Source organism: Suillus paluster (assembly GCF_016628075.1).
Source record: "Suillus paluster strain FC165 chromosome Unknown EDB91scaffold_212, whole genome shotgun sequence".
Lineage (NCBI taxonomy): Eukaryota > Fungi > Basidiomycota > Agaricomycetes > Boletales > Suillaceae > Suillus > Suillus paluster.
The window spans coordinates 2,803-19,838 of record NW_024537772.1 but is presented as its reverse complement, the minus strand read 5'-3'; the positions used below and the strand labels follow the sequence as shown (position 1 = coordinate 19,838).

Genomic DNA, 17,036 nt, shown 5'->3' with positions numbered 1-17,036 from the left:
CGTACACGGTGGCCGCGATCCCAACGTTTAGCTCCCAGTGATGTATGTCGGAAAGGCGGGAAAAAGTAGATGCATCCTTACGCCGAGCAGGATATACTTTACCCACCGCTTTCCGGCCGATGAGGGAGGGATCTCCAGTCAGACAGCGTGCACAAACTTGAATTCAATGAGCAAATCCCAAATCAATTTGATATCCCTTTTTTATGTAGCCATTATGAAGTCTCTGCAAGTGTCGTACATGTACATCTTGATTTTGAATAGCCCTAGAATTGATACTTGGAAACAACCTCCCAGAAGCCCTTGCCTTGGAGGTTAGCGATTTCGAGCTCAAGTGCTGAAGGCTGGCGTGATCCATCAGCACCAGCGAAGGTGCCAGCACCCCAAGGAGAACCTGAGTAAAAGCAAAAATAAGCAACCCGCATGCACGGACGCGAGAGAATAAACATACCACCACGAACTTCGCTCACGTTGGAGAGCTGTGCAAATGTATTTTTGTAACCCAGGGGAACGAAGATCATTCCGTGGTGGGTGAGAGTGGAGAGGGAGCTAATGACTGTAGCTTCCTGTCCTCCACCTGGGGTGCCTGTAGAAACAAAGACACCGGCGAATTTGCCGGCCAATGCACCCTTGACCCACAATCCACCAGTAGCGTCCCAGAAAGCCTGGTGTGAGAGTAAGGCACGTAATTAGACATTTTGAAGAGACTCGACGGATCAGACAACATACTTTCCATTGGGCAGGGAAATTGCCATAACGGGTAGGGATACCAAAGATGAAGGCGTCAAAGTTGGTGAGTTCGCTTGGCGTGATGATAGGATAACTGAGTCTTGGGGGAGCGTGCATCTTTGCGAGGACCTCGTCTGACAATGTTTCAGCGATCCTGATTAGTCCGGTAAGTAAGGCGATTATTCAAATGGCTACGATTGAATACATACTGGTAAATGGTAGCGGCGCCCCCAGCAGCCTCGATACCACTCTTGACGGACTCAGCCACTGATAAGAGATAATCAGGAGAAGGTCGTTTCTCGATAGGTAATACTCACTCTTTGCGATATGGCCGTACATCGAGTAAATGATGATGGCGACTTTAGGAGATTCAGACATGGCTGCTAACAGTTGAGTTATGAGGAGGATATGAGAGAAAGGGACGATGAGGGGCTAGCAGGGGCTCTGGCTGGTATTTGTATTGTGGTGTCCTGCTTTATCATCGGTGGTGAAATGAAGTTGACGCTATGTCACTGAGTCAGCTTGATAGCGTTACGTATTGCAAAAAGCACCAAAGCAGGTTGTTTCGACACACACTTAAGTACTTACAACCAAAGGTGGATGGTTGAACTCACGCACGGCGTCTATGTCCGTCATTTCAAAGGCAACGCGAAGCGAGACAACGTTCGATATCATGGAACCAGACGACGCTGACTGGTACATTGTGCCTATCTCTTAGAAATCTCGAGAAATTTCATCTTTATTTGGAACTATGATGATTCACCGTTGTCAGAGTCTGGCCTCAACGTTTGTCTTGTTCGGATGACGGGTCGGCGTCCGTCACTAAACTGTCTTCCTATCTTCTGGGACTTCGGCACACACCGTGACAGATACAGGCGACCTAGCTGAACCAACCGCAGTCAATTGATCCAGACTCAAGCTCTTAGCCCAACACAGGTGATCATCGTACTACCCGGAACGACCAGGCTAGATTTTCTGTGGTGATACCTCGCGTGACAGGAATGAGTGGCCTCCCACACCGGACACACAGAGAGGGCGACTCATTCAAGCGAGTCTGAGACGCTATCATAGTTTGGTATGTATCTTGCCATATTCAGTGTAATATCATCCTGATATAGCAACATCTTCTTGGACACGTATGTATTATCATTTTCCGTTGAGTTCCGCAGGTGATGCAAGAAGAGGTCGGCATTCATATCATCATCGAATGGATTGTGCGATAGTACGGCCTCCAAACCAAGCTGCCTACCAGTGTCATATTAATTAAGGTATTAATCTTGATCATGTGGCCACAGAGATAAACACTCTCCATCTACTTCGCAGGCCATTTCCCCCCATCTCACGCTAGACACATCATTTTAAAGCTCACCTCAAGAACCCGTTATATCCTCGCAACTGAGAGCGCGTGCCTTGTCTACTAATACCTCGGAATGTGTTTCCCTGGAAAGCGACAAAAAGCTAACTTCGCCGAGACAAAACCCACACCTCCAGATACAAAAGCTCAACCGATTCAACCACCAGAGCAATCATCTTCTCCCCCCGTTCCTATTCCACTTTCCTCCACTTCCCAAATCGACATGTCTGCTCCTAGAGTCGCTATCGTCATCTACTCCCTTTACGGGCACATTACAAAGAGTACGTCTTTCCTCACCATATTACTACTTCATCGCTCAATACATCCTTCACAGTGGCTGAGGCCGTCAAAAGTGGTATCAGCAATGCTGGTGGTAGCGCCTCCATTTACCAGTCCGTCCATCTGCACTAGTCAGCTATGAGCGTACATTGACTTGCCTGCAGGATCCAGGAGACCCTATCTGACGACATCTTGAAGCTCGTCAAGGCTCCCGCTAAACCCGACTACCCCGTTCTCCTCCCTGACGACCTCGTCAACTTCGACGCGTTCCTCTTTGGTGTTCCCACCCGTTACGGTAACTTCCCCGTTCAGTGGAAGGTATGTTGCCTTGGTGTCTGTTTAAACCACTCGTCACCTTCATTAACACGCTAATATAGGCATTCTGGGACGCTACTGGTCCTCTCTGGAGCAAGAGCGCTCTTGCGGGCAAGATGTGTGGTGTGTTTGTTTCCACTGGTACCCAAGGTGGTGGTCAGGAGATTACCATCTCCAACACCCTCTCCACTTTCGTGCACCACGGTCTCATCTACGTTCCCCTCGGCTACAAGCACACTTTCCCTCAGTTGTCTAACCTGACTGAGATCCACGGTGGTAAGCACATCTCCTAAATGAACTATGCATTATTAATTTAACGATGTTCTATTCCCGAATAGGTTCTTCTTGGGGTGCGGGTACCTTTGCAGGCACGGACGGCTCCCGTCAGCCTTCGCCTCTTGAATTGGAGATTGCTTCTCTCCAGGGCAAGGGTTTCTGGGAGACCGTTGCCAAGTACCACGGCGGCGCCAAATCGTCTTGAATCTAAATGTATAATAGGGGCTCAGCTTGGATTGTATATAGCTTGCACACACATAAAAATAAACACTTTCGTGGTTGATTTTTCTCGAGCCTCGTGCGATGTGCCGCATCAGTGTGTTTGATAAATGACTTTCCTGATCATCATGGGTGTTTTATTCTGTTCTATCAGTCCGCATGGAATCAGATGATGATGCAGGAAGCCGCATCAGCGAGTCTGTTCCCATGGGTTAGAGGCGCGGGCCCCTAGTGCCCGATTAGTACAGCCAGAATTGCGCCCATACGCAATGGTGGCCTAAAATTACCCAAATCGAAAGACTGTAAGCGCGAGATATACTCCGATAAGTACCAGCGTGAACGAAGATCATCGCTGTGCGAGAGCTGTGCCAATTGTGACCAGCTTGCCTGTATCGTACATGCTTTCACAGGGAGGTCGGCGCTCTGAGTCTCATGCGGCCCCCAGGATGTGAAACATTGCGCTACCAGATAGGGTACCCTTCGGGGTGCTAAGCAACCTTATCCCGCCATATCTTTGGGCCCCGCGGCTCCCGATGCCAATACATGGATGATGGAGGAAGCTCCTCGTGGTTGCAGGCGGCCTCACCTCAACCTCACTCACGGCCTCCGCGTTCCAAATTGCAATATAACGATAGAAATTGAACACCGACTTTGTCTATTTGTGTATACGGAGCCGGACAATCGTGGCGCAGGTTACGGAGCGAAGCTCATTGATGACCAATTGTACAGAAAATGATGTTGAAGGAACAGATCAATGCAATGCGGTCTACTTTTGTATCTTCCATGGGTCTTTCATATCAGGGGAAAGTAATATCATCAGCCCAGTTACCTGAGTGTCGGTCTCCAAATGCACCATCTTCATCCATTGCTGGTCCCCAAGCCGCGTCGTCCTTGCTCTTGACGGCCTAAAAATGTCTATCAGCATCCGTCCACCAGCAATTCATTTCCAAAGTTAAAATTACGTGGTCGATGTGGAACGAAGCAGAAAATAGTATCCGGTGCCGACAAGACTCGCACACCGAGGACATACCTTTGTCAAATATTCCTTGTTCCTTTCCACCTCTTTCTCAAGCCTCATAAGGAGGGCGTCCTGCTGTTGCGCCTGTGCCAACACACGATCGACGTCCGATTTCTCGAAATTCACAGGTGGGTCCGAGAACGATACAGTCCCATCTGCAGACAGCTCTGCCGAGATTTCCGAACACTCGATCTAGCAAAAGCATCAGTAATTCGTGTAATCCGCGCGGGAAACATGTTTACCATGCTCAAGATCAGGGATTTCACTTCATTCTCGTCGGCAATTCCTACTTCTCGGCCAATGTCGGATAAGTGTAACGTCAGATAAGTGGTTGTGAGTTTCTTTATGGACCAACGGGGGGCGCGGTCGAGTGCCTGATTGATGAGACCAAAATTTCTTTCCTATACGGGTGGTTAACGATGCATAGTTTCATACGCTTTCAATATCGTACATTGACGAATAGTTGCTGCTCATTTTCAACTATCGCGCGAAGGTGGTCGCGTTGCAGAGGATACGCATTCATAAAACTTGAATAAGGAGTTGCCTTGAAGAGTCGCACAAGGATCGGGTGCATGTACTTGGATGGAGGTGATGTCTGATCAACCAGATTGCGTGAGCAAATCATTCACTCATGAAGGATAGACTCGCCTTTCCGCGGTATATCAACTGTACGAGGGCCAACTTCTTCAATGCTTCCATTTGAATAGCTGAAACCGCTGAGCCTGGACTTGATGCGCAGATCTCAAAAAGTTCTTCTGCATCTGACCAGTTCTTTAGCGCAGCGAGTACGATACCGCCGGCGTAGTGGTATACTAAGTTATCATGGTATGTTAAGTCGGAAAGTGAGAGGTCAATCGTAGTGATTGGATGAGACAGAACGGGGATCGCGACTGTGAAATGGCGAGTGGCCACGCAGGTCTGCAACAAATGCCGGCGAATCAGAAAACTGGAAGGTTATTACAGTTGGCAAACTCACCGTCATGAAAATAGGATGGATGGTGGTGAGATGTGAAAGGGTTGGAGGATATTTTGCAAGCAAATCGGATAGTGGCGAGATAGCGAGTTTGAGCTAAGAAAGTTGAGATCGAGGAGAGAACTGGTTCAAGGATGTCTTACATTCCCTTCAGCTTCAGCGAATTGCCGTATCCCAGTTGCAAGAAGTGTCACTGAATCTATATGATCTCACTGTATCAACACATAAGGAAGGATGTACTGACCTCGATCTGGAGCAAAGCGTGCATGTTCAGGAACAAAATCGCGGCAAAAACCTTCGACATGCTGCCACAAGGGCTTATCGGATGCAACAGTATGCAGTCGCGCAGACCTTCAGGAGATCAGTGTGCGTCCAGGAACTTTCCAATAAGACTCGCTTACAAAATGTAAAGCATGCCTAGCGTATGATCTCGCGCGTTTAACAGAGACAAAGGATCTTGGCTACCTGGCAAGATGCTGGACAGGAGGACTTCTCTGACATCTTTGGAGGCGCAACTCCTCAGATATTGGTTTAAGTGGGTAGGACTTGAAGCCGAGGTTATGGTCGTGATGATAGAGCCTAACGAGACATCACTCGCAGATTGACCAGCCGCGTTCGATGATGTATGTGCCGGGTTGGTACTTGACGTGCTGGATCCAGGTGGTGGAGTAGGAAGACCTGATTGATTCATGACGCGAAACTGTCACCACTGCATTAGTAGCTATTGTCAAAAGTGGTGAAATGGTTAGGCACCGACGATTATCTTGAAGATTTCCTTGGTGCGACCACCACAAATCAGATTGATCAGTTAATTTGAGACACGGATGACAGTATAATTAGTCGAAGAATGGTACTACTCCTGTGCACCGTTGGTACTATTCAGGGTAGAAGAATGAACTGAAGTCGACTCCTGATCATCCTAAAGTCTTACGTAATCGAAAGCGACGCGCTACTATTTCGTCCAAGTCACCAACATCGCGCTTGCTTGTCTTGGGTTCAATATTTCGTGCCTCCTTCCTCTAGGCATCTACCCAGAACATTGGAAACAGTCCTGACTACCCGAAAGCGTATAGATCCATCACGCTGTTGATCACGATACCAGTTAAGATCTTATCTTCTTGCGTAGCGGGCGATCTACTAACTTATGTTGCAGAGCACCATAACCTCCTTCCAGCCACACACTTCAACATCAATGTTGACCCAACGTTGACAATGTCACTATGTGTGTCGCTTCACGCAATGTAAAGATCAATACTTGTCAACAGAATGACCCAACGCAAACAAAACACCAGATCGTTGAACGCGACTTGAAATAATGTTTCGTTGCATTCTACGGAAGCCCCCACATTGCATGATTTCCCCATCTCTTCGCTTGTCTACGTCTCTGGCTCGTGATGTTAAAAGGCCTTTGGACGAACCGTCGGTCTGCGTGCAGATCAACGACAAAGAATGTGTGCAACGAAGAGCCACATATACTTTTTCCTGAGCACGGCTTTGGTTATTATCCAATTACCTTGGGACAGCAGTCGGGGTAGGGCAAGCTTGATATTGTGAGAAAACTTGGATGGGCCAGTTATTCCAGCGTCTGGCTCGCGCGCACCCTGGGGTGAGTACATTCCCTGGTACCTATTTAGCTTGTGTATGAACTCCGTGATTATTTCAGAAAAGTGTATCCTGCGAAATATGTTGCTGTCAAGGTTCTTACAGTCAACGCGACCGCAGGTGTGTTGAAGGGACTTCTAGGCGACGTGAACTCTCTTGAGATCATCAAAACCGCCAATCCTGATCACCCCGGCTACCAATATTGCATTGATATCTACGAAAGCCCTTAACTAACAACCCGGTCTTCAAGATGTGAAACCCGGCAACACCCTCATTTATGTAGATCACAAAGATGAAGCTATCACTCGCCTCCTTCAAGAAACACCATCCGCCACATATGAACCTCGTTTTTCTCCCGAAATTTCTGCCGATTCTATTATCAAAGTCAAGTCGCAGCCGCTCCTTAATTTCGGTCCTCGAGAAGACGCGAGCAACCTCGAGGTTTGATTGATTGATTATGGTCACAGTTAGTGATCTCGCATTTGAACGACGATTTCTCATGCATCCCATCAACAGCAATACCCGCCAAAGAGCACCTACCAGAACAGGTCCAACCCATTCTCCTCCGTGCGCCAGAAGTTATTCTTTGTCGCGCGTGGTCTACTCCCATCGACATTTGGTCCGTGAGGTACTTGGTGTGAGATATAATTTATCTTTGCATGCTGTCATCAATTGAAAGATGGCCACCCAGGTTTTCGAGCACCTAACTGGTGCAGCTTTGTTCAAACTCTGAGAGTCTTCTATGAGCATAGACGGTGTTCATCTCTAGCGGATCCTCGAACATATCGATCCTTTTTTACTCAGTTTCTTGAAAGGTTCCCAGCGCCAACCTGATTTCTTTGACGCACAAGGTAATGTATCATGCCTCCATCTATCCGCGAGCGGATATTACATTATTTTCAAACTATTACTCCGCATCCATAATCTGTTCCCTAGCGCAATCGAAAGTTGTCCCCGACCATATAATGTCATGGACGAGCAGGACATTTTCCCTGCTGCTGCCTTCATTCGGAGGTGTTTGACTATTGATCCCAACACACGACCTACCGCTTTGGAGCTACTAGATGACGAGTGGCCTAAGAACACGTGAGACGTAGCGGTGTGGACCTGTCGACGGTAGGGATACACAACGCCTTCTTACCGATGGCTGGTACATCTCCGTGACGATTCGATCATGTAATCGTGTTGGTTTGGGTTGTAAGTCAGCATATGATACCAATATGATGTAATACAAATGCTTGGAGAGTGGAATTGTTCTATGCAGGTACTATCGAGGTAAGAACGAAAGTGTATCAGAGACCCCGTTCTTCGAAATCCATTCAACTATAATATCTCTAGCAACATCATGTCATGAACAAAAGTCACGTCCTTGACCCGTGTCATGATAGTGTGATTCTCTTGTAACGCCCACCACACTGCTGCACTAGCAAAAGTGCGCCAGCGAACGACTAACATCAGAGCTCGTGAGTGACTCCAATCGACTGGCTCATATTCTTGAGGAGAGCCGTCCAGTAAATGATCTGGCGAAGATCATATCGAAGACCAAGTTTTCGCGGTCTTATCGTCCGCCAAGTCAGGCCAAAACGGATCACCAGTCTAGGCACCGGTATGTAGCCTCCCCTAGCAGACTAATCGAAGGAAGATAGTCGTTCCGTAAGGTACAGGCGTCCGCTGATCATTGTAACTTCACACCAAACAGTACTAGTTACGGAATTCAACCATGTTAACGTCCACACTTCACAATCTTCTTTCATAATCGCTCCTACAATGATCCTATAACCATGGCCCATGCGTCCCCGATCAAACACCAAGGCTGAAATAATACATGGCAAGAGCTCCAGTTCCCCAACGCTTAGCGTTTAGCACTTGCACTCTCCGGGCTTGCATTGGCAACTGCAAAAGAAGTGGTGAATTAGACTGACTTGTACCAAGGCAGTACGACTCACGAGTCACCGCAATTGCAGGTGGACGAGCCGCAGTTGTTCTGAGAAACAGGGACTTCGGTGACCTGCGAACGAAGTTCAATAATAAAAATGCGCTGCGGGGGGCAGGCTTACGGTGTACATAATGATATTGCGCTGGATGGGTTGATGTGTTCAAGGTTTGGGGATTTGTCGACAACTGCCATTCAGTGAACAACGCGCGGGCTTTATAGATTTCCTGTGTGTGGTCTTATTGACAATAATGTCAATGACGCGCCATTTTGTCAGCTCTCTTTCCTTCCTGAGAGATCTCTGGTGTACCGCTTCTACTGCCACCTATGATCAAAACGCGTAAAGACCGCACTTGTCCTATGATATATCCCTGACACATTAGGGGGATTTCAACATTTTGCCTCTCGCAAGATTTCAATCAAAAGCAGATCTAGCCCTAGCAGCGCTAGAGCATTCCAGACCTAGCCTAGAACATTCCAGACCTAGCCTAGAACATTCCAGACCTAGCCTAGAACATTCCAGACCTAGCCTAGAACATTCCAGACCTAGCCTAGAACATTCCAGAGTACTCTATATGACCTTTCGAATGTAATTTCACTGGCGGCAAAAGGTGGTAGAATGTCAGTTTTCCCGCTGTGTGAAGCTCTGTGCCTCCATCACTGTCATGTGTCCATGTCAGGAGTCACGAGGGGAATGCTTACACACAATAATATCAGTTGGGCTGCAGTACAGCCCTTCCGCCGATTACGCCCGCAGACGAAACATTCGGTACACGAAGATGATGTCTGAGTAGCCGAGTGCAGCCAGAGTGAACAGCGATGCGCTGATCAGACCCCGCGAATGCATCTGTATCCACGAAGTTTACAACATCGTAGCGATGAATCCCATGAGAAGTGCAAAACCGAGCCATTTCCGGTGTGATAAATGAGCGAACGAACTCGACCGTCAGATGAAATGCAGGAAAGTCGAGAATGTTGGAGTCCGGGATTGGGTAGGTAATGGATGAGTTGGAATGGGCGTGGTATTGAATTTCGTGTACAGCGCCAAGTCGTGAACATCTGCTACATGGGTGGCCGCTGTGAAAGAGGTCTTCAAGTAGGGCGTTGGGCAGTTTCGAGACGAAGTCGCTTTAAGTTCGCGCTTCATTGTGGTCTTTGCCATGGGCAAAAATGACACCGTGATCTTCCTACCGCTGTCGCACAATGAAGGTTGGTGGTTGGGACTAGATCTAACAAAGCATACCCTTTGTATACCCTAGTACCTTGCTCTGAGTCTCACCGTTGGTTAGGATTGTTTGAATCGATCAGCAACCCATTCCACCGACCTCGCACACGGCAAAATACCAAACAGCAAGTCTTCACCTATCTTCCTTCGTCTATATAGGGCTGGCTAGGGCTGTGTCCATATAAGGAAGGCGTGTCGTTCATGTCAAGTCAATCATCTTGGTAGACTCAAGGAACGGTCGTCTGTGCAATGAGCCCACAAAACTACTCAAGCGCAGTCAATTCGCATACAGATGGATCCATACGCAGGACAAAAATTCTCTTCCTGGGCACGAGAAGGTGCATGATCTCTACGTTTCGCTATCCTCTCCCTTTACCGTCCTAACCTACCCCAGGAGCGGAAAGACTTCCATACTCCAAGTCCTCTTCAACGGTCTCCCCGTGAAACAGACTTTCTTCCTCGAGCCCACAATGCGCGTTGCAAAACATTTCATTGAGTGTGCACTCATCTCTGACTTCTCCTGGCGCCGAATACTGAACATTGTTTCTCAGTACCGTCATCCCATTGGAGATATGGGACTGTCCAGGAAACGTCACCGTCGACACACTTGGCGCATCCCTTGCTGATTTCTCGACCATCGTATTTGTCATAGATATTCGAGTACGTGCACTGCGTTTAGCCGCTGACTGCCAGCCTCATCGAGTTCCGTAGGATCTGTACCAACAGCCCGTCTCAAAGCTCGTAGAATTTATCGTCGCTGCATATCAAGTTAACCCAAACATCAACTTTGAAGTGTTTGTACACAAAGCAGAAAGGCTCCCAGAGGACGACAAGATCGGTGCGCCCGTCCCGCATGCATTCATTGCTCGTTTGACTGAACTATCACCCAGAAAACTTCAGGCAGATACACGAACGCGTGATGGACCGCCTCCTAGACGAATCTCCCGAATTCGAGCAATTCCCTCTCAACTTTCATCTCACCTCAATATATGACCATTCTCTCCGAGAAGCGTTCTCTCGCATGCTTCACAAACTGCTCGACTCCCTACCATATCTAGAAGAACTATTAAACGTCTTTTGCTCTGTACGTGCCTTCACTGCCCTTTGTCTCTAAGGTTTCTTTTCCGTCTAACCGCTCGCAGAACACAGCATCACCAAAGGCTTTCTTATTCGACACATCAAGCAAAATCCACGTCGCAACAGACACATCGCCAGTGGACCAAGCAACCCACAATCTCTGCTGCGACTACCTATCCATGCTCAACTCGTTCGGGCCCCTGTACAGGTAAATACGCATCATGTAACACCCTCCATCCTCTAAAACCATCCCAATAGATCCAACTCCAACGACCCACAGATAAATCGTCGATTCCCCCCAACACCAACACCCCCACCCACAGCCACCGCATCAACACCCGCCTCCAGCATCACACCCGCCGGAACATCGCCACCACTCACTATCTCATCCCCCGTTCCCACATCAAAACCCCACTTCTTCCCTTCTGCAGCGGCCTCTCTCTCACCTTCGCACCCAGGAACTACGCTCACCTACCACCTCATCACGCCGCATCTCGCACTGCTCGCGCTGCTTCCGACGACGGTGTATGAGATGCGTAAGGGCTTGGTGGAGTGGAATGTCGTGTGGTTCAGGGAGGGCATTAGGGAGATATGGGAGGTGGAGAGGGAGCGGAGTACGGAGAAAGTTGTTTGATTTTTCGGTTTCATGTGTGTGCTACTCTTCGTGCATTGTGCTATGAATTGATTGTTATTGTACGAGGAAGATTTGTGAACGAGGACGCCGAATGGGTGTGCCAGAGGTATCTAATAATTCACATCGACTTGTGACGCTTATCTCTATTTATAAGGTAAAGAAATTTCGAAACAGACGAGTGAGAGGGGACGTGAGCGCTACATCTGCGCGTTTTGATGGGAGTATTCCAACAAGTTACAAGACGGTCAAACATGAAGAGGTCACGAAGTCCAAGATATCCTAGCCACTCAATTAGCGACTGACCTTTTGAATTTACCGTTTGACTATACTGCTCGGCTATCTCCCCCAAGGCATTACGTGCATGGGGTAAGAGACATATCTGGGGTAAGAGCATTCTGCTACGCAAATTCACGTCCCACTTACATATTCGTTTTCTTGTCACATACGTAAATGACAGGGCAATTTGATCACAGGACAGCGGAGATGTGAAAAGCAACCTTGCTCGGAGCGAACTCATCTTCCATTCCAGCTGATTGACAGTGAATCACGACATTTGCACTCCAGACCTGCGCGAATAACTCTGATGGGGGGTCAAGTGATCCGACGCCTTGGACCCTGGGGTACAGATTTACCGAACAGCAGCAACACGTTGTGCAGACGCAATGAGTCAAGGATCTTGATGTGTATTTGGCTCAGCAAAGCAATCGAGGTATATAAGAAGCTCGTCCACGCTGTGAGTAACTCAGATTTCCACCTCTAACTTCATTTACAACCACTATCAGACAACAACATGCTCAGTACATCTACAAGCTGAAAAGTGTCGCGCACCCAGAGCGATTTATCGCCCTCGTCGACAGGAACATCGTTGGACGCTCCGATAAACTTCCCGAATTCGTGATTGAGGTATGATCTATTTTAGATACTAGGTTTCATGGCTTACGCGAGACTCTCTTTGAACGCATTTCTGCGGTGGTGTGTAACATTCCACGAGGGTGTGGCAACATTTCAACCGATCCGCGATGGAGAAGGATATGATGAATACATTTAGTTCGACAAGGAGGTAGGTTGTCCCCCTCCTTTCAAGGAGAATGATGAGCTGATCAAGTCGCTGGTGTATTCCAGATCCAATCTTTAATTCCCTCTAACAAACCTTGGCTCTTTGTACTCAAAGCAAGTCCCCGATTGCCCAACTATTTGTTCGTGAGTCTATAACGGCGAGTAGAACCATGGTGTACCTTAAAACGCTTCCCTTCAGTGTTGGGATCTCCGACACCGATCTGGTCTGGGCACTTCTGTCATTGGACGAGAACACACCTGTAAGAACCGTCTATTGCTTTTCTTGTTGGAACGCCTCTTACACCATGTCGCAGCTTGAGATACAGCTAAGCACCGACGCAACTCCGCAGTTATGGATGTTTGAAAAAATATCTGATTAGCAGCTCCATCATGGTACTAACGTCTCGTTTGCAATCATGCCCAAGCCAAGCGCTGTGATATTTCCCATCGCTACCCAATGGAACACAGATCAGTCTTGGGTTGATATTTAATACAAATTGTCACAAAAGTATTCCGAAGCTCGAACACTTTTAAAGTCGTTCAGGCCTCCTACTAGTACTGCATTTTCTGATTCAAATGTATGTACTTCGTAATGACGCCCTCGTCTTGCTGGTGTCACTCTTTGTCTCACTTGTCAGTCGAGATTGAAATGACCTCATCACCAACTGGCAGCAACTTGTGAAACATCCCTTTGACAATTCGGATGTCTCACGATTGCTCTAGATGAAGTTCGCGTATATAAGGTCGTCGCTTGACCCTACTCTCTACTCCCACTTGCTTAGTTTAGACCTCCAACTTCATAACATTTCTGATATTCGATGGGAAGCCCAGACAATTGGTACGATCTAGGATTCAAGCGAGAGGACTATCTCACTCTCCAGCGGGCCTTTACGATGCCTGTCCTTGGATCCCTATTTGTTCAGTGGTACATCTTCGAATCGACTACATTCTCCAACCTCATTACAAAGACCTATGACCTCGTCCATGTCGATCGCCCAGTCGACCTCGTTTACCTGGTGTTTCTCGAGGATTCGATTTACTCTTTTCGTGTTGGATACTCAATAGGCCCATGAATAATGGAAACCGCCTCTTCCTTGATCGTGATTATCGTGGACATCTTCATGTCCTTCATCGGCGCTTCTGGAAGTTGATCAAATCTTTTGACGTTCGGCGAACGTTTCCTCGCTTCTCACGAATCATCTCTTGGAATTCCTGTAATGTGCACCGACGTCGGGTTTCTGCGAGACCTCGTCCTGATTGATGAACGTTCGTGCAGCCCAACACATTAATCTCGAAAAGATTGTCTTGACCTGTCCTGGCCTCTACGAATGAGTCATGACATTCAAACTTGAACTCTGTCGCAAGAGCCATTATATAGGGAAGTTGTAAATAGGTTCGGTTAAATAACTGGTTTTGTTAGGACTTTGGCTTTTAAAAGGAAAAAATTATATATATATTGGTCATAACTACAAATAATCACAGTATAGCAAGGAGTGAAATAGTTGTAAAACAGAGATAGGCATTCAGAATAGTTAGCACTTGCAACTGTTGCGAGTGCTACAGGATTGCATATGCAGTGTAGTTAGCACTTGCAACAGTTGCAAGTGCTACTGCAGTACAACTGTAGTAGCTATATTGTCGCACTCGCAACTGTTGCAAGTGCTAATGCAGTACAGCTGTAGTAGCTATACTATCACACTCGCAACCGTTTCGAGTGCGATGGTATGTCACGTGATGTTCGCGGACCCTGTAATAGTAAGAACATGAGGCTAAGGGTCCAGGGGATAGGGCAAGAAAACGGGGGCGAAAGAAAATTGCCCTCTTATCGATAACCATCATCACCTCTACCAACATATAGAATAAACCCAAGGACATCAGATGCCTCCGAAAACACCGCGCAAAAGCGGGGGGAAGAAGGCTGGGGGAACAACAGTAGTGGTGAGTGATGAATATAGAACTAACCAGTACTTATAGGGTCAAAATAGAAATAGGTTTCAAACTTGTGAAAAAATATCTTTTGGTGGGCTGGTACATATCATAGAGGGTATCGATAGGATGGATATGAGCCAACAATTAAGAAAAACGGCGGTTGGATTGTAGAGATATGTTCAAAATACCGATATTTGAGCCAACCTCCCATATCACAATAATGCTGACCTCCGGAAGGTCTGGGACCATTCCCAATCGATTCACAGGCCTCAAATACCTTAGGATCAATGTTTGCAGTATCGGTATTGAGGTGAAATACTGGGATAGTGACATACATGAGGTCAGGAGGAGGAGGAGGACCTTGTATATCTATACACCGTATGGCTGAATATTATATAAAACATGTCACATTTTTATTGTTTTATGAGTATCTCATTTGATAGAGGGTGTTACTGGGATTGTGTTCCACTCACTTTTATAAAATTTGGTGGTCAGGAACATGAGTTATGTCCATTTTACTGTTTGGAAGGTGATACCACTCCATGACCATATTCAACAGGTATTATGTCATCTACAGGGAGTTATATCACTTGCATATAGGTCTATAAGTATTATAATCAGGTAAATTTGGTATCTCCATCTGATGATGACCACATTCAGACATTTGCCCTAGGTGAGAGGAGGAGGGGGTGAACTATAGCAATGAAAAAAATTCCTGTGATCCTGAAACTTGGTTTATCATCTTCTCTGACCTTTAAACTGGTGGGCACATGATCAGCTTGGTCACTGGTACATCCAGAGTGATCTGGCTCTGGTGTCTCCTGGTGGGTTGAGATGATCTGAGTCTATCACCTCACAAAAAATTCTGGGGATCCTGAAAACTAGCCTATCATGTTCTCTGGCCTTTAAAATGGTAGGGACATCATCAGTATACTCGCCAGTACATAATCTGGGTTTGGTGTCTCTTCATAGCAGGAGGTGTTCTCAGTCTATGATCTCACAAAAAATTCCTACTGCTCTGAAACTTGGTGCACCATCATTCTTGACCTTTACAATGGTAGGAACATAATCAGCTTGGTCACTGGTGCATCCAAGATGATTTAGTCCTGGTGCCTCCTGATCACTGGAGGTGACCTAAGTCTATCACCTTACAAAAAATTCCAGACATCCTGAAACTTGGTGTATTATCATGTCTGACCTTCCAAATAGTGGGGACATGATCAGCTTGATCACTGGTGCATTTTGAGTCATCTGCTCCTGGTGTCTCCTGATGGGTGAAGGTGATCTGAAGCTATCACCTCACAAAAAAATCTAATAATCTAATCCGAGTAGTATGGGGCATACTACCGGTCGCAACTACCATATCGGGTAGTTGCGACCGTGCGCAACACCCAAAGGGGTAGTTGTGACCGTGCGCAACTCGTGCGCAACCTGGTCGCAACATGTTGCTTATACTGATTGATGATGGAAAGTAGGAGTGAAATAAGCTGTCGACGGCTTATTATTTGAAAGTGGTGATTGCGACCGTGCGCAACTACCATATCAGGAAGTTGCAACCGTGCGCAACCATTAGTAAGCGTGCGCAACTACCATATTAGGTAGTTGCATCCATGCGCAACTACCATATTGGGTAGTTGCGACCATGTGCAACATACCCAAGAGGTAAGTTACAACCAGTTGCAATAGCTAGGGCTATACTACCAGCAACAAGTAAGGAAATGAGTTGGCCGCAAGTAGGCAATGGTCAGGCAATAATAGCAGTAGTCAAGAAATAAGCCGTCGACGGCTTATTTTTCACTTTTGAATTCTGACAGTTTATACCAGTGGTGAAGAAATAAGCCGTCGACGGCTTATTTTCAGTTTTGACAGTCAATACCTTTGTGTCAACTGTAGGACAAGTTATAGACTGGTATAAAAAATAAGGACTCAAGGACAAAGGCTAATACGATAGTGTCAAGTCAATGGTGTCAAGTCAAGAGACTCTGATAATGTAATCAATACATGTAAAGTAGGAGTGAAAATAGGCTGTCGATGGCTTATTATTTGAAAAGTGGTGATTGTGACTGTGGGCAACCTATGACTAAGGGGGCGCAACTACCATATTGGGAAGTTGCGACCGTGCGCAACCTATTAGTAAGCATGCGCAACTACCATATTAGGTAGTTGCGACCGTGCGCAACATACCCAAGAGGTAAATTACAACCAGTTGCAATAGCTAGGGCTATACTACTAGCCACAAGTAAGGAAATGAGTTGGCCGCAACAAAGCAAAGGTCAGGTGGTAATAGCAGTAGTCAAGAAATAAGCCGTCGACGGCTTATTTTTGAGTGTATGATTGTGACAGTTTATAGGAGTGGTGAAGAAATAAGCTGTCGACGGCTTATTTTGACAGTTTATAGGAGTGGTGAAGAAATAGGGGTC

The 17,036-nt window shown here is 46.9% G+C and overlaps 6 protein-coding genes across 6 annotated transcripts; 4 read left to right on the top strand and 2 right to left on the bottom strand.

Moving 5' to 3' along the window:
• Positions 1-263: 263 nt before the first annotated feature.
• Positions 264-1,104, bottom strand: EDB91DRAFT_1064601 (flavoprotein-like protein; the record flags this gene model as incomplete). Its single annotated transcript, XM_041314721.1, has 5 exons — positions 264-391; positions 449-662; positions 727-880; positions 936-993; positions 1,044-1,104. The coding sequence occupies 5 exons, from the start codon at positions 1,102-1,104 to the stop codon at positions 264-266; spliced, it is 615 nt and encodes a 204-aa protein (XP_041169130.1).
• Positions 1,105-2,156: 1,052 nt separating this feature from the next.
• Positions 2,157-3,155, top strand: EDB91DRAFT_1064602 (putative 1,4 benzoquinone reductase; the record flags this gene model as incomplete). Its single annotated transcript, XM_041314722.1, has 5 exons — positions 2,157-2,361; positions 2,415-2,472; positions 2,524-2,677; positions 2,737-2,950; positions 3,013-3,155. The coding sequence occupies 5 exons, from the start codon at positions 2,157-2,159 to the stop codon at positions 3,153-3,155; spliced, it is 774 nt and encodes a 257-aa protein (XP_041169129.1).
• Positions 3,156-3,787: 632 nt separating this feature from the next.
• Positions 3,788-6,090, bottom strand: EDB91DRAFT_1176972 (uncharacterized protein). Its single transcript, XM_041320400.1, is given in 11 exon segments — positions 3,788-4,074; positions 4,200-4,379; positions 4,430-4,588; positions 4,639-4,782; positions 4,836-5,105; positions 5,164-5,256; positions 5,304-5,353; positions 5,405-5,511; positions 5,562-5,861; positions 5,899-5,901; positions 5,918-6,090. 9 exon segments carry the CDS (start codon positions 5,849-5,851, stop codon positions 3,967-3,969), a joined length of 1,401 nt encoding a protein of 466 aa, XP_041169128.1. The 5' UTR covers positions 5,852-5,861; positions 5,899-5,901; positions 5,918-6,090; the 3' UTR covers positions 3,788-3,966.
• A 120-nt stretch (positions 6,091-6,210) lies between these two features.
• Positions 6,211-6,360, top strand: EDB91DRAFT_1018911 (uncharacterized protein; the record flags this gene model as incomplete). Its single annotated transcript, XM_041312529.1, has 1 exon — positions 6,211-6,360. A coding segment is annotated over one exon (150 nt), but the record flags the coding sequence as incomplete, so codon positions are not given.
• A 364-nt stretch (positions 6,361-6,724) lies between these two features.
• Positions 6,725-7,852, top strand: EDB91DRAFT_1088600 (uncharacterized protein; the record flags this gene model as incomplete). The annotated part of the gene is made up of 5 exons (XM_041316478.1): positions 6,725-6,766; positions 6,795-6,882; positions 7,046-7,203; positions 7,230-7,381; positions 7,699-7,852. The coding sequence occupies 5 exons, from the start codon at positions 6,725-6,727 to the stop codon at positions 7,850-7,852; spliced, it is 594 nt and encodes a 197-aa protein (XP_041169126.1).
• Positions 7,853-10,169: 2,317 nt separating this feature from the next.
• EDB91DRAFT_1064604 (Gtr1 raga G protein Gtr2) lies at positions 10,170-11,631 on the top strand (the record flags this gene model as incomplete). The annotated part of the gene is made up of 7 exons (XM_041314723.1): positions 10,170-10,258; positions 10,315-10,416; positions 10,472-10,580; positions 10,632-10,758; positions 10,811-11,004; positions 11,063-11,205; positions 11,256-11,631. 7 exons carry the CDS (start codon positions 10,170-10,172, stop codon positions 11,629-11,631), a joined length of 1,140 nt encoding a protein of 379 aa, XP_041169125.1.
• Positions 11,632-17,036: the final 5,405 nt, after the last annotated feature.

Excerpts from the sequence above, each read along its gene's own strand:
- EDB91DRAFT_1176972 (XM_041320400.1), bottom strand. The coding sequence starts at position 5,851 with ATGAATCAATCAGGTCTTCCTACTCCACCACCTGGATCCAGCACGTCA. Across the intron at positions 5,512-5,561 it reads CTAGGCATGCTTTACATTTT|GTCTGCGCGACTGCATACTG; the intron begins GTAAGCGAGTCT and ends GATCTCCTGAAG. Across the intron at positions 5,354-5,404 it reads ACGCTTTGCTCCAGATCGAG|TGACACTTCTTGCAACTGGG; the intron begins GTCAGTACATCC and ends ATATAGATTCAG.